The sequence below is a fragment of the Stegodyphus dumicola genome, chromosome 4, assembly GCF_044657685.1.
Source record: "Stegodyphus dumicola isolate Sdum_Otavi_A_Nest chromosome 4, ASM4465768v1".
In the NCBI taxonomy this organism is placed as follows: Eukaryota; Metazoa; Arthropoda; class Arachnida; order Araneae; family Eresidae; genus Stegodyphus; species Stegodyphus dumicola.
Genome location: NC_140771.1, coordinates 44,697,577 through 44,719,243, shown reverse-complemented (window position 1 = coordinate 44,719,243; position 21,667 = coordinate 44,697,577). Strand labels below are relative to the sequence as shown.

Here is a 21,667-nt window from a genome sequence, read left to right as displayed (position 1 = left end):
AAAATTTTTTTAAGGATAAAAGTGTTGTACTTGATAAAGTTAAATCCCAGACTGTGTCTCCATCTTAGCAGTTCTATCAGTGTTGTCTGTTCCTGCAAAGATGTTAATGGTTTTAGCTGAAGGCCAATGGATTCATTGTTTTTTGACAGCTTCCAAGAGTATAACCTCTCCAATATTTATCTAATTCTAATTCTGATCTTCTAATGTAGAGTGTCGTAAGTGTCCCAAATATTTGCTGCAGAAATGTTCTTAAAGAATATCTCTTAATCATTGCTGATATTTGCATCTTTTGCACACTTCTTTTTTACTTCCTTGTGCGAAGTAAAAAGGAAGTACAGTCAAAAGTCGTTAATTCGGACACCCATAATTCGGAATGATCTATAATCCGGACCTCAAAACTAAAAACTTTCTGCGCATGCGCCGCGTTGACACATGCGCATAGGCGTTTACGCGTGCGCGTAAGACCCTTTACGACTGCGCATATGAGTGTGCGCAAGTGCAGAATACGTTTTCGCGTGCGCGTTTTATTATAATGGACGTATAAGCTAAAATTGTCTAATTATCTATTTCAGTTAATGTTGATGATTGCGTTGTTCCTTAATTTTCGAATTGGATCCGGCTTATTATTTTTTGCAGACTGTAAGAGCAGTTTTATAAAAGTAAGCTTAAACTTTCGATTATATCAAATAGAATTTCCGATATATATTTGTTAATATGTAAAGGATCTAAAGCGAAAGTATGTTTTGAAATCCGAAATCTGTTTATCAATTTCATGCTGCTCGGCGGGGGGATCGCCGCGCGGCGGGCGCGTAATGAATTGGAAGTTGATCTGTCAACACTATCTTTATCTTCAGCGCAGATGTTTTCATTTTATTTGGCTTATAATTCCTTACCAAATGTAGTATTTCATCTCGATATGCTCCGTCTTTGATATGATTTAAAACAAGTTCCTCGTCATTATAATTCGCTTTTGATAGCGAAGAAAGTAACAGAGGTTATTGAAAACGAAAAAATTTCGATTGACAAATTAGTCGGTGTTCTCGACACAGCAATTATAGGACTTGAACAGCGTAACTTTGTAACTGAACAAGAAATTATGTCTGTTTAATAGAATTAAAGAGAAAGTATTATCACATGAAACAAAGCAAAACTTAAACAACTTACATTGAAAGAAATGTTTAATAAAGTAAACAAATAAATATTAAGCTTTTCCTTTTTGCAAATTTTGATACCCTTTAGATCATAATTGTTCTTTATTTCATAAATTACGGTTTCATATTTTTAATTTTAGAATTTCTGCATGCCATCTTACGAGATTTAAACTGATGATCTATAATCCGGAAAAATCGATAATCCGGAATCGCCGAAGTCCCGACGAGTCCGGATTAACGACTTTTGACTGTATTGTAATTGCGAAAAGTTTCAGGCAGCATAGTTCACCGAAAATATCCATTTTGACCGCTATTGAATGTAATTTAACAATGTTTTTGAGCAACATCTGTATGTAAAGACAGAATAAAAGACTCTTTTCCTCCTAAAAAATTATAAAACAGCTTTAAAATGAATTCTGAAGAGAATTTTTCTTGCCATCTGTACGAACGTATCTCGCATAATTCAAAACCGACTAGCCTCAGAACGTTGAAATTTTGTATATAGGACTGCTATAACATCTAGATGTGCACCTCCTATTTTGGTTGCAATCGGCCGCACCAAACGTATATACATATATCCACTCTGTTACTCAGCTCAGTGATCTCAGTTTCTTTACTCTTATATGTTTGTAAATTGTACATTTTTTGCTTTAAAAATGATTTAATTATGTTGTTCTTATCTTCTGGTTAAGGTTTTTATGCCTCCGTAAATCTGGAAGCAATATTTGTACAATTATCAACAATTTAAAAGCTGTTTAAATGCGGTTAAGTTTTAAATAACATGGCGGACATATTTGTTTACATTTGAAACAGCAGAATAGTAGATTTGTTGCCAATCTAGAGAGACTAAGCTTCACAACAACAAAGATAATGCCTTCATTTATTATTGTGAATTAAGTCATGCTTTATCCTGATGCAAAACCAAAGTTTAAAGTTATAAAAACATTTAGCAGAAATAGCAAAAGAAGATCCCTAAGATTATATATTGTGCAGACATAGAAGTCAATTTTAAACTTAACCAATTTATTGAAAATATCTATAAATAAAAATACAATAAATAAATTTAATCACCAAAAACTTAAAGAGTGTAACATTATCAAAAATTACAGTTAGTTGACTATTCATTAACCTCAAGAGTTTTTCCTTTAAAGAATATTACACTATTAATGATGCAGCAAATATATTACCTGATCTTTGAATACTGGCATTCAATACATGAAAAACATATCACAGAACAAAAACTACGCAGTTAATATAAATTTCACTTCACTATAAATAGGTCCATGATTTTGGCCAAGAAGGCGCCTGAAAAATTAAACTAAACCTTGAGTGCACTTGAACTGGCAAAAGCCGCTTACTGTAGTTACTCATAAGAGGTCACAGCTCGCAATTTATCGCTGCCACACCATAGAACAGATTGCTGCCCTCAGCAGTTGCTCACCGGAAATCACAGCTTGGAATTTGACGTCCCTTAACTTTGGAAAAAGGATACTGTCCACGGCAGTTGACCACCAGGAACCACAACTTGAGATCTATCGTCGCCGAACCATAGAAACAGGTTGCCACCCATGGCAATTGCTCACATCGTAGCCGCTTTGCAGAATCCAGGAAAAATCATCATGGACTGGAACCACGGTACTTATCGCTGGACGGCACGCATCCACTGCGTCTTCCAATGAGCACTGGAACGGCACACCAAGGAGCAATGAAACAGGAACCAGAAGGAATAAGCCAGAGCTATGCGAGATACTTATACCTGAAGTAAACATGTTGTCATCTCACGGCAGCCAATCAGCTGTCGGCTCGACTCAGTTTTCCAGATGACGTAACATCAAGTTTCGTTTTTGCGTCTTAATTAGGCCGAAACAGTCTGTTCTTAATACAAACAGTGGCAGTGAAAAAGAAGTAGAAGTAATTGCTATATCCCTCTAAAATAAGAACTAAACCTTTTTTAAAGTTAGAGTTATTTCAAGGGGGAGAGATGATGCAGAAAAAGGGTTACGATAGGTCATATTTTCAACAAATGCCTCCCACATCATCATCTCCGACCTGAAACAAAAATTGAATGCCAGTATTTTGTATAAAATTCAAAACAACAATAAATAAATATAAATGTAACAATACACAACTCTACTCAGTTCAGAATCTTTAGGGACAATGTGCACATCTTATCACATTTTTCAAAGTTTTAACATAATACAAAAGTCCATCATGTTACAAAACAATACAAAGATATATGTATGATCATACATTCAATACATTTACCCAGGGCCCTGGTCAACCACACAACATTCATTCTATACAATTTTACATTATCACAATACTCATCATAATATGACTTACAACATATTTTTTTCCTTTAATGGTACAGTCCAAAAAAGTCAAAAAATTGAAAACATCTAAACAAAACTCTTAATTTAAAGTTAAATACACACAAAACGAAATTTCACAAGAAAATTGCTCCACAAAAACTTATCAAGTTATGTTTAGTCTGCAGTTTTGTCATGGGATCAGCCAGATTAACTTTGCTTGGAACATATTTTAGATCAAAACTTTCCCTGTTCTGTAAATAACGAATGAAGAATAGCTTTACATCTATATGCTTCGTCCTTGAGTTTTCAGTGGGTGATTTTGTAAAACTTATAGCAGTCATGTTGTCTGCAAACAATATAGGTTTTGAAACATACTTATTTGCAATTTTAAACTGAATGCATTCATCCAAAATGTTTTTAAACCAAACCAATTCTTTTCCTGATTCAGTCATGGAAATAAATTCAGCCTCCATAGTACACAAATTCACTCCCCTTTCTTTAAATGTATGCCAAGATACAGGTGATTCTCCCAAAAAAGCTATTTGTCTGAAAACAGACACCATATCGTCTCTGCTTGAAGCAAAATCCGAATCTGAATATATATTGAGCTTCAGTTCCTTGCATACCAGTTTAAGTTTGTGATGTCTGGTATTTGAAATGTATCCTAAAAGTTTAAGTAATCCTTCCCAGTGAAACTTACCAGGATTGCTTTGAAACTGAGAAAATATATTAACAGCATAGGCTATATCTGGATGAGTACGATTGCAAAGAAACGAGAGGCATCCTAAAACATTTCTATAAATAATTTATCATTTCAGTCGTTTCTTCTTGTGTACTGGGACTTTGAGATATTGAGTATTTCACACCTTTAACTATTGGAAGGGAAGTAATTTGTATTTTAAAAGACTTGAATCAATTAACTATGTCTTCTATATATAATTGCTGATGGATTAGGACACTATTGTTCTCATATTCAAATTCTACACCCAAGAGTTTTCTTATTTTACCCAAAATTTTCAAATCAAAATATAAACTCAGGACTTTTAATATCCTCTTAGCCTGAACTTCACTTTTTCCGAACACAACAATATCATCAACGTAAACCAACAGAATGACAAAATCTTTAAATCGATAGACACAATAACACCAGTCAAACTTGGTAAACCCTAGGTTACATAGTGTTCTATCTAACTCGTAGTACCATAATCGCCCACTCTGATGCAGACCATACAAGCCCCTATCTAAACGACACATAAAAGTTTCTTTCCCTCGCTCTACAAAACCCTGAGGTTGGAACATATAAATTTCCTCAGATAAAGGAGCGTAGAGATAGGCACTTTTTATGTCGCACTGTATATTTGCCCATCCAAGGTGTGCAACTAGGAGAAAGAAACTATTGCCTTATTAACTGAAAAGTTGACTACAGAAGAGTAGGTTTTATCATAGGTATCGTATTTAATTTGCCGATAACCCTGAGCCACCAAACGAGCTTTAAAACGAACAATGTTTCCAAATTCGTCACGTTCAATGTTGAACATCCACCTGCAACCTAGTGGAATCTTGTCTTTAGGAAGTGGAACGAGATGCCATACCTTATGCTTTCGCATGTTCGCCATTTCCTCTTCCATCGCCTCTATCCATTTATCCTTTTCTGTGGATTTCATTGCTTGGTTATAAGTGTTCGTAATCAAAGCCTCTAGACCGCTATAAGTATTGCTTCTCTTGAAATCAAACAAGGTAGGATCATGGATCATACTGAATATTATTCTCATTGCAATACTTTTCCACATCATTTGGTGATCGTAGTCTTTGATTAGACTCCTTTTCAAAATAGTACACATTCGTACGAGTGCCTTCTGGCCTTGGAACAGGTTTACGAAGCCAAGTTACCTGCTCAATGTAGATTGAGTGTCAGTGCTAGGTATAGAAGAAGGTACACTGGTATCAATTCTTTCCTCTATTTCAGGGGAGTAGCCAACTGGAGTATCAATAGATTAGAACTCAACCCTCTCTTCAGATTCCAAATCAGGAAGGGTGCCCAGTGCAGCTCCACTGCAACTTCTCTGCATTCCAACTTATTCTTTAAAAGTAGCGTTTAGGGTTTGTACTACTTTTTTTTTTTTTTTTTTTCCCAATTTTCCAAACACATTTTGTACCCTTTTGTTCTTACACTGTATCCAATCAATCGGCCCTTCGTTGCATTTGGATCAAGCTTAGAGTTTCTTTTAGCTTTTGGAATTCCCACATAGGCAATCATTCCAAATGCCTTATGATGACGCACTGATGGTTTTCGCTTAGTATACAATTCGAATGGGGTTCTAGCTTGACCTTTATGACAAATTCTGTTAAATGAATATGCAAAATACATTACTGCCTCTGACCAAAATTCAGGACTCATACCACTATCATGTAAAATTGCATGCACATTGTGGAGAGCTGTTTGATTGAATTTCTCAGAAGCTGCATTTTCGTTCCTCAGTATATATATATATATCTGTAAATTCGTGCTTTACTCCATTTTTATTACAGTATATCCTGAATTGTTCATTGTCATATTCTCGTCCATTGTCAGTTCTAAAATATTTCAGCTTAAGGTTCAGAGATCTTTCAGCACATGCTATATGCCTTTCAAAGACTTCAAATACCTGGCTTTTCTCTACAATGGGGTATACTACCACATAAGGAGAATATTCGTCAATAAATGAAATAACGTTCACTATTCCTACCTGGAATGTTAATAGGTCTCCATACATCAGAGAAAACCCTTTCAAGCGGTTTCTTCACTTGAATACCTTCGAAAGGTCTATAGGAGATCCGCTTTTCTTATTGATTTGGCAACACGGGAAGACCTCGAACTGAATGTCTCTTACTAGTCCTGACAATAGCACCATAATTTATCTGACCAAACCGACCATGCCATAATTCACTATTGTTATGTTCAACTATGGATGCCTCAAATTTCACAGATTTGCCCCCCTTTTTCACTATTTTTGGGAATACGTAATAATTACCTTCTATCAACTTAGCCTTAAAAAGCATTAATTTGCCCATTTTTACCATAAAATCTTGCTCCATTGATATCCATCTTAAGTCTAGATATTAAATTTCGTCTCAGTTCAGGTGAATATAAAACATCTTTAAACAAAATAATTCGATCCCCAAATTTCATTTTAACAGTGCCTTTCCCATTAATTGGAAAAGTTGCTCCATCAACAGCTACTAGCCTGTTCTCATTTTTCACAGGAGAAAAAGTATCGTACAATTCACGATTTTTACAAAAATGATGAGATGCAGCAGTATCAAAAATCCAACTATCATCATTTTCCTCCAAGTTCTTAACATTATCTTGAGCTATGAAAAAGGACTCAGCATGGGAATTCTTTTTACCTTTACATATCTTGGGTTTAGATTTACATTGGGGGGGATGTTTTATTACTACTAGATACAGCTGAGGAAACAGAAGAAGCAGGCGAGGGTGATCTAGAAAAATTACCTTTCATTCTACAGTACTTTTGAATATGACTGGACAGACACATTTATAACACTTGAACCCTTTATTATCCTTAAATTTGGGTTCAAAGTGAGTACTTTGAACTTCTACAGTCTTGTTAGAATTTTCCCTATCTGTCTTCCTTAAATTAAGACGTGCTTCCTCTGCAAGTATTTCCAGTTCAACATTTTTAAATATAAATTTTTCATCTGGCCACCTCAAAACATTCTGAACTACCTGATCATACTTTTCTGGAAGAAACCTAAGAAACTGAAAACATATATAGACATCTCTTACAGCTTGATTAATCCGTCAATTGTTCAGTAATGCATTTTAATCTAGAAGAAAAGAAACTAATACTTTCATTTGGCTTAATTTTACAAATTAAGAACAATTTAAGAATTTAAGAAAGAATTTCGCAAGCATATCCCATGCCACTACAGGATCATCTATTTGACATATTAAGTTCCTATATTCAGGGCTTACATTCATATAAATCAATGATAATGCCAAACAACTTCTATTTTGATAGTTGGCAACAATTTCTTTTGTAATACACTTAACATCATTTAAATCAGGACATTTTTCAATACCTTGAACCAAAAGCCAAGCATTTTTCTCATTTAAGACAAACTTCATATCTTTAGACCATGTAAAATAGTTATATGCATCAAGTTTAGCAATACTGTACATAACATTAACAGTAGCCATATTTGAAAATTCAACAAAAACCGCCCCCAGTCTCTTAAGTTTTAAATTAATTTTAAACTTCAAAAGTCTGCACTAAAGATAACTCAAGGACTGGGCCCATAATCAAAATGATGCAAAAGCAAAGTTTAAAGTTATAAAAACATTTAGCAGAAATAGCAATAGAAGCTCCCTAAGATTGTATATTGTGCAGACATAGAAGACAAAAATTTTAAACTTAACCAATTTATTAACAGTATATATATAAATAAAAATACAATAAATAATCAACACCAGAAACTTAAAGAGTGTAACATTATCAAAAATTACATTTAATTGACTATTCATTAACCCCAAGGGTTTTTTCTTTAAAGAATATTACACTATTAATGATACAGCAAATATATTGCCTGATCTTTGAATACTGGCATTCAATACGCGAAAAACATATCACAGACCAAAAACTACGCAGTTAATATAAATTTCATTTCACTGTAAATAGGTCCATTCTTTTTGGCCAAGAAAGCACCTGAAAAATTAAACTGAACCTTGAGTGCACTTGAACTGGCAAAAGCCGCTTACTGTAGTTACTCATAAGAGGTCACAGCTCGGAATTTATCGCTACCACACCATAGAACAGATTGCTGCCCTCAGCAGTTGCTCACCGGAAATCACAGCTTGGAATTTGACGTCCCTTAGCTTTGGAAAAAGGATACTGTCCACGGCAGTTGACCACCAGGAACCACAACTTGAGATCTATCGTCGCCGAACCATAGAAACAGGATGCCGCCCATGGCAATTTCTCACATTGTAGCCGCTTTGCAGAATCCAGGAAAAATCATCATGGACTGGAACCACAGTACTTATCACTGGACAGCACGCATCCACTGCGTCTTCCAATGAGCACTGGAACGGCACACCAAGGAGCAATGAAACAGGAACCAGAAGGAATAAGCCAGAGCGATGTGAGATACTTATACCTGAAGTAGACATGACGTCATCTCACAGCAGCCAATCAGCTGTCGACACAACTCAGCTTTCCAGATGACGTAACATCAAGTTTCGTTTTTGCATCTTAATTAGGCCGGGACAGTCCGTTAAAGATAAAAAATCTAAAAGCTTACAAAAAAATTATGTATTCTTAAGTTTTATAAATTCTTGCTATCCCTAAACTTTCTCGAGCCATGTGGCTCCCTCTATTGAGCATCAAGTTTACTACTTATGCAATTTTCCTATTTCTGCTCGCTTTTATGTAATTCTGATGAGGAGGTACATGGTTTTAAATCATAGGCACTCCGCAATTTTTAATCGTTGGCATTGGCAATAGTCCGTTCTTAATACAAACAGTGGCAGTGAAAAACGAAGTAGAAGTAATTGCTATATCCCTCTAAAATAAGAACTAAACCTTATGTTAAAGTTAGAATTATTTCAAGTGGGAGAAATGATGCAGAAAAAGGGTTACAATAGGTCATATTTTCAACAAATCCTTTCTGGAATTTTTTTGAGAAAATAGTTTAAGATTTACTTCGTAATTTTTAATACATATATTTTGAGTTTTTATGTATTTTTGCCTTGTCACAAAGTGAGAACTGAATTCATTGAATGAGAAGTACTAAAACTGTTTCTTTTTTGTTTTGTTTGCTTAATTTCTTTTATAATCGTTCTAGCTTTATTATAGTATTTGAATAGAACATGTGGCAACGATAAGATATTTCTAAAATGATATAAATTTTGTGCATTCTGAGTTATAATATGAACGAAATATTAAGTGAACCTAGCGCCAGAGTATTGCTATAGTATACAAATATAGAGAATTTTAAAGAGTGCATTTATATTGTGGTTTATGCGCTGTCGACAAAGTAGATCAGTTAATTCAATCCAATAAATTTAAATGAAATGCAAGAAAAAATGTGTTTAATTTAATATTCATATTCCGTACAAGGAAGTCGTGTGATGTACACATCAGATTTTTTTATTGGATGCATCCGTGTTTGGGATACCTGATGAAAGTTGTCCGTGAATAAACATCAAAGATATTGATGTAGCTGCATATGGTATTGTCTCCTGATACATATGTATTGGTTCTTAAGTTAGATAATCAACATGACATCGCATATTATCATATTCATTCCCTTTAGTTTATGGAAACTTGACTTAAGACATCTTTAAATTTACTTTAAATCTGTCTGTCCCATCATGCGGTAGATAAAGGGTTGAATTTCTATCTAATTTCCTTAATAGTATTAGCTTGATAATACAGCATTCCAATCAATGTTATAAAATGTTCAATTTGTCCCAATGAACGCAGTTCTGTTAGAATATCAGCAATTTTCTCAATATATCAACAAATATTAGTGTCCATCCAAGCTTGGTCCTCTTAGCAGTTACCAGTCCTCTTTGAAGGTGTTCAGTTTTATTTCTAAATAAACTTCCCACAGCATCTGCTCATGGCAAATGTAGTTTTTTAAACTCATCTTGAAATAAGTCAGAATTAACATTTTTGAAAATGTCAGTGATATAAATTTTGTGGCTAAATTGCCTAATTAAATATACATTTTTAATTTTAAGAATAAATGAACAATTTTTTTTTTTCTTTTGTCCAATACATTTCTTCACAACTGTACTGTTTATCTGCTGTGTTTAAAAACCAGTAGTGTTTGTTTGTTTCAAAGTGTTCTGAAAGGAATCCATCCTGAAAGGTCCATGGTTAACTATATCTTCCTTTAAATTATTTAGCTGCATCATTTCCATTGCATATTTACTGATGTAAGAATTTTGGCTTCCTGTCCCCATTAAAACAGTATTGCCGCTTTTTCTATGGATGTGTATTACTAGCATTTGTAAATACACTTAAGTAAAACTACATTGATTTGCTAATGCATTCTGTACTGTTGTCATTCTGTGAAGTCCACTTGGTTCACTCCTGTGTGAAAACTGTAAAAATTGTAACTGCACAGAAGAAGGGCTAAAAGCACCCTTTGTTAACTCTTTAAAATTTACAATGCGTCAACTTGATGCTAAAAACTATGCCCCTGCGTGGGTGGTAACTGAAATCAAAGAACTAACTAAAGATTTGAATATATGTACAAGTTATCGAACTAAACTCTACAGGGGTTACAACTAGTGGCAGCAAGTAAATGCAATTAAGCCATGCAAACCAACAATAACTCTGGGAGCAGAGGCTTAAGCAGCAGAGCTGACGGCAATAGTCTAACTTTTCTTCTTTCTTACTGAACCTTGGTTTTAAACCTCTTTCTTTAAGGTAGAATTTGTATTCCTTCACACATGCTACCAAATTTAAATATTCTAGCATTGACAATTAGGGGAATGAAGGCTTATAGGAAAGAATAACAAATTAAATAAAATTGATTATTTAAAATAAATATAAACACTGCAATTCTTTATTTCTATTTTCAGAGAGGAAACATGTTTCAGAAAATGACATGTTCAGTAGATGATATTACTACCACAAACAAAATAGATTATTTTAGCTTTGCAATCCCCTGCTAAATATTTTGACCGTAGACAATTTTTTTTAAACAATTAAAATGAACCATTTAAAACACACCAAATTTTGTTAAAACAGCTTTCTTTTCATCTAAATTTTAAGCTATGTTTCGTCATTACTTTGTGATTTATTACAAAAAGTTTTTTTTTTTTTTCCCTCCCTTCTTTTAATATGTATGTTACTTGGAAAGTGTGTAGGTATTTGGTATGAAAATTTAACACTTTGATGATTGATTGATTCATAGCTTTATTTCTTTCATGTGATGCCATTGCTTTCGATAAGTATTCCATTAGATCATTTGTATCGAAACTTGATTCTGTGCATTCAGTTTTATTAAATTCAAAACCTAAATTGTGTGATAATAATTTCAGAAACAAATGACAAGATTGAAGATCTGAAATTTTCAGAAGCAGCTCCCGAAGCTTCTAAACTTAGCATTTATGACCAATACCTCTCGAATAAGCCCACCAGCGGCCAAGCAGTAAAGTCGCTGAACACTGGTAGTTCGGTCCGAGGTTTGAATCCCGCAAACGGGCTGGCAGCATAGGCGCTTTTGTGATTTTCCCTTAGAAAGTCCTCCATGAAGGCATCCCTCCTCTTAAGCAGATAGCCCTCGAGGGTTTGCAATAATCACACACACACACCCACCTCTCGAATAAATAAGGAACGCTATTATGTTATTTGAACTTTCCATGTTTAATAAATTGCTCTTATGTGCATTTGAATTTTTTTACCAAATTATTCCTTTAACAATTTTTTAGCTAAATTATAATTTTCATATGAAGCAAATAATCCCTTGATAGTGCATGCAGTAGTACCTTTTAAATCAGCTTTCAAATAGTTGAACTTCCCCCCCCAGCAGTTTATTTTTACATGTAGCTCATCCATAGGAATTTCCAAAAACTAAGCCACTGGCTGCATCTGTATAAAATTTTAGAATGGATAATTTAGGAACTTCACGTTGACAGCTTTGTTCACAATTTTTTCAAATTTTCCTTCGCAATTTTAAGAAGTTTCTACGATTTCTTTTTAATTCATCTAATTTTAGATTTTGTTCTAATACTGTATCTGTATGTTTCAAGGTTTCAGATTTATCATTCAACTGGAAGCTATTTCCCAATTTAATTTTCTTATAACACTTTGTTACGACAATTCTTAAAAATTCAAGTTTATTCTTTAATATATTGATAGTTTCTTCTGCCATTTTTTTTAATATTATCATGAAAAATAATTATCTAAATGTCTTTGACACTTCATTTTCAAAGTTTCTCTTATGCACACATTTCTCTTATTCTCACAGCAATACCATTTATTTTTGCATATCAGTTAAATATTCTATATATATAAGTAATATCATTTACGTCATTTTTCTGTGTAAATCTTCATTTAATTGGGTTGTGTATATTTATATGTGCTAAACGAAACAACGCTACTGACGAAATAAACTGCATTCTAATCTAACAAAAAGTATTTAAGAAATGTTTAGATATAAGAGTTATATACTTACAAGGTTCGGTATCTAATTACAATCATAACTGTATTAACACTTTACCAACCGCTAGCAGTTCAACAGCATGCACGCGTCCAACCGGCCACTCAGCCACAGATTCTCCCTGTTTTGAATAACTGTCAAGACAATCTGATAAATCATCTAAATAAAACTCTCCAGTACCATTTTTTTTATTGCTCATGGTGAACAGTACAGTGTGAAAACAGTTAAAAACAGTGTGAAAATGTGGGAGTTTATGAAGCAACGCAATTAATGCAAGTCAACCTCAATACTACTAATAAAATGATGATATAGCAAATGACAATTGTTTACCACCGTGGCTACCAATTGATTGGCTGTTTTTAGGTGGTAGCCCTGAGAAAAAAGCAATTAATAGTCTATTGGTCAGTAGGTGTTGGCAAAAAAAAGCTGATTAATAGGCGATCGTTTGGTAGGCATTGCCGATAAAAAGCTGATTAATAGGGTATCGGTTGGTAGGCGTTGGCGATAAAAAGCCGAAGAAGATTGAAATCGACGACCCTGTAAGCGTCTTGCCAGTTAAGGAAATAGGAAGAAATTGTAGGGTGCGAGATCAGGGAAGTATGAAGGATGAGGCAGAGCAGTTTTCATTTTTGCAAGAAAGTCATTGACGAGTAAAGATCGGTGAGCATGAATGTTGTCATACAACAGCACCAATGACTGTTCAGCCCACATATTTGGTCTCTTCTTCCATATCAACTCACACAAACAACGCAGGATTTCGATGTAGAGTTCTTTGTTCACAGTGTGTCCTTCAGGGATAAATTCCAGATGCACAATGCCCTGAATATCGAAGAATACCTCTAGAGTGTTCTTGGCAGAATTTCTGCTTCTGTGGAGATTGGGGTGATTTTCATGTTGCTGATGTTCTCTTGCTTTGCTGGTCGTTCAAAAAACACCATTTCTCATCTCCAGTAAATAGGAGACAGAATAGGGAAAGATCTTTGTCAACAGCCCAGATTAAGTCTTCTGCCATTTCCATTCGAATTCCCTTTTGGTCTCTGTTTAACGTGTGAGAAACAATGTGTTAACACACCCTATGCATGTTAAGATCTTTAGTCAGTATCCACTAACATGTGGCTTCTGCTATTTGGCAAATTTTTTGCTGCCTGTTGGCACGTACCACCACAGACACCTTTTTGATGTTTTCATCGGTGTGTGAAGTGACGGGACGGCCACACTGCTCATCTTCTTCAGCACTTTCCCTGCCTTCTCTGAAATGTCAATGCCACTCAAAAGCTTGCATTCTCGATAATGTTTTCACTTCTGTACACATACTTCAACATTTCAAAAGTCTCCGTAGTACTCCATCTCAAACGAACACAAAATTTGATATTGATTATCTGTTCAGCTGACGTCATTTCTTTCTATCGCTGTTACTAAATGCACCTGCCTACAAAAAACACTGTCATGCAAGCTTTCGACCATGTGATTTGGGACAAAACACTTTTCATAGAAAAGGGGGAGAACGTAATAACACAAAAACATTCTTGTAGTTGCACTACTGCAAAAAATTTTACATTATATACTCAGTCTGAGGACTTTTAAATCCTACAACATATTTAAAAAAATAATTAAAGACAGTATTTAAATCAAATTAGGAATATTTCAGTACTGCTCTTGGTGGTATGGGAATCTTGAGGACTTTTATTTTTTATTATTGTTGTCCCCCCCTCATTTCATGACCTACTCATAACTGTTTAATTTTGACTAACAAATGTATCATTACTTTTCTCAGTTAAAGTTGCAAAGGTACAGTTTTTGTGATTAAAACTATTTAATATTTCTTTTAGAAAGCTTCTGTAGTAGGCTAAAAAAAAAAAAAAAAAAAGAGGTATATCTTATTGATTTATTGTAATTACTTTACTCTGTGTATTTTGTATAAACAGGCTAGCCTAGTAATATTAAAATTAAAGTATCTTACGTGAAGGAATTTCTAAAAATTTTGAGTTAACATGTTAAACCTTTTACTGTATAAATGTGTGAAATTATTATTAATATTTCAAGATGAAATATTTTATATTGCATTTTACTGTTTTATGTTATTATTATTTATAGTAATGTATGTGAAAATTACTAGTTTATTTTCATTGTTGTCTACAAATATGAATATCTATTTATCATGATACAGTACTATAATTGCATTTGCTATTAATAATAGTATGAGTGTGTAAATGTTTTTAATTTTAAAATATTTTATTTTAAAATATTCCAATAAATTGTAATCAATATAATTTTAACTTACATTCCTGTAATACATATTGAAGTTTTTTGTAATTAATACAATTTTTTTTTCTTTTTGCTAATGTAAATGCAAGGACATTATATGTATTATAATATTTATTGCATATATTTGATTTAGGATGCTGTATTGAGCCTAATGGATTCTGATCCTAAACTTCCGCATGATCATCCTCTTTTAACATACCAGTATTCAGGTGAGATTTCTAGCATTTGAAAGAATTCTTCAAAACAGTAATATAAAATTTTGCACATCATAATTATTGTGCTAAAAACAAAAACTTGTATTTTTTAGAAATTGGCAGGATGTAAAATTTCATTTGGTGTAACCTTTCTTAATATGAAAAAAATGCTGTGAAACCAGAATAAAAACTGGATAAGAAAAAAATCAGAAAAGTAATTATAGTGCAGGTGGTAAAAATAATTGTAAATGTGACTAAAAGCCAAGTCAGAGTTGGGCAAGTGAGGCACTTAGATATATATATATATATATATATATAAAAAAAAAAAAAAAAAAAAATAGAGAAATTTCACAACTTAATACCGATGTGGAAATGATAAATAGAAGTTTCTTGCATATCAACTATTATTGATAACTTTGACTGGCATCAAAGTATAGCACAACTTTTCAATAAATGTTTGCTTTATTATTGCAGAAATGTCACTTTTCATGTTGTTCATTATTCAGGGTTCATACAGTCCTTAAGAGTCCTTAAAAGTCCTTAGATTTTTTGGAATCAATTTTTGGTCTTTAAAAGTCCTTAATTTTTGCCAAATTCAGCAAAAGGTCCTTAATTTTAATCATCTGAAATTTCTGTCTGTTTTTACGATTGCCATTTTGAGTGTAAATTAGCATTTTGAAGGAATATTTTTGGCGATTCACTGACGTATATGGTTATCTTTTGAATGGTTTCATGGGTTCTAGTTTGTTTCTATTTCTAATATAAATGATGGGATACTCGAGGTTCTGAGCAAGAAGTGAAACATAAGCATAACGAAATTCAATTTTTCTAATAAAGAGCCCATAAACAACTTTTCGCTTTTGGTGATAGGAATTCTTTTGTTAAATGGTTCTAAATTTGGCAACTTATCAAAATTTTGGCAATTTTAAAATCAGTTTCTATAGAAAATTTTTAATTACGAGATCTGAGAATTTTTCGATGATTTTTTTTAAAACATCATAATATTGATAAATTTTATTAAAATAATGGCAATATATTGAAATTATATTAAATAAACATTAAAATAAAACATTTTTATTTTCCACTGTCATATTATAAAGTTTCATTTTGGCAACTTATTATACAATATTTTGAATCTGAAAATAAACAAGGTATAATGCTATAAAGCACAATTTACGCAGTTCTTAGCAAAAGCAAAATTATCTATGTAGTTAATTAAAAATTTTTTTTTTTTATTTTTTCATAGTAAGAGTTTTTCCCATGTATTAGAGTATTCGTCTCAGAGTATTTAGAATTCTCAGAATGTGCATCAGTTATCTCTATAAAATTAATTTTACACTTTTTCCCTCCCCCCCCTTTCCCCCCCCAAAAAAAAATATTTCTGGCCTTTTGCTGTTACAGAATTGGTAGGGATAGTTTTTTAGGATTTTAGACATTGCAGCTTGGAAAGTTTAGAAGGATTTGAAGGCAAGATTTATAGAGCCATGATTCTAGAAGATTCGAGAAATATGTGACAAAATGAAAAATGTTTCCATGGTATCAACACGTAATGGATGTATTTTACAGAAAGTTTGCAATGAATTTCTTACTTTTTGGAGAACATCTGGAAGAACAATGAAAACATAATATTTGAATGTTTTACTTCTGATACTAGAATCTTAACATGTTTGTCTTCCCTTTATTTTCTCTACTTTTCACTAAACACAAGCATGGAAAATATCAAAAATGCATCTAATCTTATCACATGGGTAGGCATTGTATAAAGGGATTTTTTTTTAATTAATAAAGAAATTGTAAATGTAAAAGATTAATCTAATATGTCTTAATGCACCATACACATAGCTGGCACTAGGGATTTCTAAATGCTTCCAATGCCAGCTCTAAATTCTAAAAGTTTTGCCATTTCTAGGTTTTGTTATTCAGTGTGTCATTCAATTATAAAAATTCTGCCACATCAGCTCTGTAACTGGCCTTTACCATATATATTTCATATTTCTTCTGAATATTGAATATTCATATTACTAAAGAAATAAAACTAGCCGCTTTTTCTGTACATTCTAAATGCATTTACTGTTTTTTAGAATAACAGAAATCCTTAATTAAATTCTAAAATGAAAAGGAAACGTGTTGAAGAAAGAAACTGAATACATAAAGAAAATTATTCTTCAAAGATACAGTGGATGGACAAAAATATGGAAACACCTTGTGAAATGCATGTTTGAAAAGAAAGATTGATTTTAATGAAATATGTAGGTGGCGCTGGTGTTTTTGACTACTGACGCCACCTATACAACTTCGTAAATAAGCTAAACAGTTCAGTCGTTGTCGGAGTACTGTTATGTGAGGTTGTCATTACATTATGTCAGAGTTAACAGACTTCAAACGTGGGCAAATTGTTGGAGCACATATGGTAGGTGCTTCCGTAAGCAAGGTAGCCGAGGTGTTTAGTGTTTCAAGAGGTACCGTATCGAAGATTTATTCCGCATATTTGAAAAGTGGAAAAACATCATCTGCTAAATCACAGCGCGGACGAAAGTGTGTCCCGAGTGATCGTGACAGACGATCATTAAGGACAATTGTGACGAAAAATAAGAAGACCACAGCTGCAAAAGTTACTGCTGAAATGAATGTTGTGTTACCGAACCCTGTGAGTACCAAAACAATTAGAAGGGAGCTTCATAAACAGTGAATTGCTGGCCGTGCTGCAATTGAGAAGCCACTCATCAGTGATGCTAATGCCCGTAACAGGAAAAGGTGGTGTTTAAGTTATAAAGCCTGGACTATAGAGCAGTGGAAGCGAGTAATATGGTCTGACGAGTCTTCTTTCACATTGTTTCCCACTTCTGGCCGAGTTTACGTCTGGAGAACGCCATCTCAAGCCTATAATACAGACTGCTTGTTGCCAAGAGTGAAACATGGCGGGTGTTCTGTTATGGTTTGGGCAGCCATATCGTGGTTCTCTGCTAGCCCCATGATAACTGTGTCAGGGCACATGACTGCCAAGACTTATGTGAACATTTTGGCCGATCAAGTTCATCCCATGGTACAAACTTTGTTCCCCGATGGTGATGGTGTCTTCCAAGACGACAAAGCCCCTGTTCACACAGCTCACATTGTCCAGGACTGGTTTTCTGAGCACGAGGATGAGTTGTCCCATCTCCCCAGGCCACCACAGTCACCAGACCTGAATATCATCGAACCTTTGTGGTCTACATTGGAACGGTAAGTGCGTTCTCATTATCCACCGCCAACATCGTTATCTGAACTTGCCACCGTTTTGCAGGAAGAATGGTATAATATTTCCTTGGCAAACATACAGGAACTGTATTTATCCATTCCGAGAAGACTGCAAGCTGTTTTGGATGCCAACGGGTTTCCTACACTATATTAAGCAAAGAAACATGTTTTTTTAAAGGTGTTTCCATATTTTTGTTCCAACCCCTGTATGTGCAGTTATTACTATGTAAATTACCCAATTATTTATGATTTCAGCCTTTACTATAATTTCTCATTTCTATTTCCTCATATGATAGAGTTACTGAGCCAGATTAAATTAAAATTAAATTGTATAATCTTTGACCACTAGTCAACATTTTTAGTTAGAATTTGACTGTTCTTGTTTAATTATGTCACTGTGAGCTGTAATTGATTTTGTTAGCATCAGAACATGTCTTTATCTTTTAAGTTCTTTTTAAATAAGAGGCTTATTTAAACCTTTGTCTGATACTGTAGTCACTTTCAGACATAGCGATCATATGCTTCACGTCTGTCGGGGTTTTGGACTATTTAACTTTTACCAGATTAAGTAAACTCTCATAAGTACATTGTGGAGAGGTTGACAAGTTAGGAGAGAAGGCATGCAGAAACTAGCAAGAGCACTGGTTTGCATATTGAAACAAATCTAGTTGTTAGAAAAGAAGCTTAAAGAGGAGGAAATCAATATAAACTAGCCAAAGTGTCTGGAAAGGCTTCAAATTAAAATGACGGATAAGTATTTTGTTGAGTGTTGTTGTTACAAAACATAGATGTTTTGTAGCTTTTAATGTGTAATTATCCTAAGAATGTCATAAATTACCTTGTATTTTAAACTGTGAAATTTTATTATATTTTGATTTTAACAGGGTTTTTTTAATAAATATTGTTAAAAAATAAAATTTAATAGTGGCCATGTAAATCCATAATTACTAAGTTTATTAAACTACTTAATTTAATTATTTATAACTAACTGTTTACCCTTAAAAAGCCTTTCACTAACACTCACTGTGGTCACAAGATAAACTACAAAAATGTAAAAATTCAAGTAAAACTTTCTCTTTGCATCTAGTCAGACTTAAAATAATACAAAACAACTTATGACCTGTGGTGCTTTAATGGCTTATTGGAAACCTAAAGTATATTAACTGGGTTACAATCCCTGGAACTCTACATAAAGCTATGACACTAACTGCATCAAAAAGAGCCTGACTGACTTTCAACACTTGCCAACCGTGCCTACATCAGGCCTTTCAGGTTTGTTGAAATCAGCAGGTCTTTCTCTAAAGTTTATTTTATTCTCAAACTTATTAATAATTTTGTTAATTCATGTTTAGTAATAATGTATAATACTTAGGGATCGATTTTATTTTTAGGATGGTATTATAAAAGTGAAATTCAGGCATAGATAATATTTTAAATTGAATTTATTCAGTTTTCATTTGCTCATAGGTCCTTAATTTTTTTCATTAATAGTCCTTAAAAGTACTGAATCTCTGTGTGCAGAAATGTGTACGAACCCTGTTATTGCTTTTCCATCTTAACTTCATGGCTGCTTTAGTGCCTGACTTGGAATTTTCTGTATTTTTATTTTCGTGATAAGATTCGGGAATTCACAAAATAGTGAACTACAATTTGTCTGTCTTCCCACCCCTCAGTGCAGATCAATTATGCAGTTAAAAAAATGTTCGGATTCCCATATATTTAAATTATGTTGCTAAAGAAAATGTGTGTGATGTGGAAAAGTGCATAGAGTTTACAAGAATATAAGCAGGAAGTCATTTTTACAACAATTTGTACATATATACACTCTTTTGTAACAAAATCGAAGCACCATGAAGGAAGTGGTTGTTTTTGATGAAACTGAATATGTGTATAGCTCATACATAGATAATAAAATGATTAAAAAGTCATAGTACGTATTCACGGCTCTCAATCACCCATTGAATGTTAAAATCAATAGTTGGTCGAACCGCCCCTGAAGGCAATACATGCTTGAATTCGTCAAGGCAAGGAGTGGTAGAGGCTTCTTATGACGTCCTGCGACACATTCTGCCAGGCACTTATCAGTTATCGCTCCAGATCTGCGATATTTTGTGGTGCCTGAATCTTGCGGCTGCCATGTTCTAGACATGCTCGATTGGTGAAAGGTCTGGTGACCTTGCTGGCTAAGGAAGAGTATCAACCGCACAGAGACAGTCCAAAGATATGCAAGCGGTATGTGGCCTGGCATTATCTTGTTGGAAAATAGCCCCATAATGACGTGCCATGAAGGGTAATGCAACCAGCTGCAGGATGGTATCAACATATTGTTGAGCTGTTAAAACGTACGGAGGATGACTAAAGATGACCTGCTGTCATAAGAAATAGCACCCCTTACCATCACACCATGGGTTATGGCTGTATGCCTTTAAAACAAAGGCTGATTAGGACCGCTGGCCCCGTCCTCTCTAGACACGAAAACGGTGGTCATCAGCTTCAAGAGTGAAGCGGGATTCATCGCTGAACACTGTATGATACTAGTCTGATGGCAGCCATGATGATCAGCTTCGACACCACTCCAGACAACTCTGCCAATGTTGTGGGGTCGAAGGCAAGCGTCTTGAAGGCCCCTGTGAGCGTAATCCCGCCTCAGACAAGCGTCGTGAGATGGTGAACTGTACCACGGGGTGTGTAGATGTGGCTGTAATGCGTTGAATAGTCGACAATGATACCATTGGGGGTGGTTCGAGCCTGGTGAACAATCATCCTATCTTGCCTTGCATTTGTGCTCCATAGCCTTCCAGGGCCTTCATTTCATCAGCAATTTCCGTGTAGCAACCATTGCTGCCAACATCTTTGCACAGCAGAGTCTATGCTGCAGGTGTGGCCTATTGCTCAATACGACCACCCAGCTTCACACAACCCTAGAATGCAAAACAAAGTCGTTTAGTTTTCTGTAAGGTTTTCAATATCGTTGTAATGGCGTCTTTAGTTACTTCTTTATGGAATTACAGTGGGAGCAACAAAAAAAGATAAATTTTCCACCTCTGTTACTGATTTTATGCTTCGCAAATTGCACACTATGATCGCAATTCCTGTTCATTTGCATATTCGATCAAGATGTTTCTACGTACCAAATTTCACCACGATTACAAAAAGTCTTTCTTGGGGCTTCAATTTTTTTTTTTTTTTTTTTTTTCCCCCCAAGAGTGTATATATGTAGGGTTACGCAATAAAGAGCATGTGATAAACATAACTAAACTAATTTATTATGAAATTAATGAGATGAATGGAAGTATGATAAAATGCTGAAATAAACATATAACTGGTGATA

The 21,667-nt window shown here is 34.1% G+C and overlaps 1 protein-coding gene across 1 annotated transcript in view; it reads left to right on the top strand.

Annotated features, from left to right (window-relative positions):
* Positions 1-21,667, top strand: part of LOC118193812 (uncharacterized) — a 145,289-nt gene that overhangs the window by 90,642 nt on the left and 32,980 nt on the right. Inside the window, exon 14 of the mRNA XM_085814785.1 lies at positions 15,039-15,114. Coding sequence (XP_085670911.1) covers positions 15,039-15,114 — 76 coding nt within the window. The remainder of the gene's footprint in view (positions 1-15,038; positions 15,115-21,667) is intronic.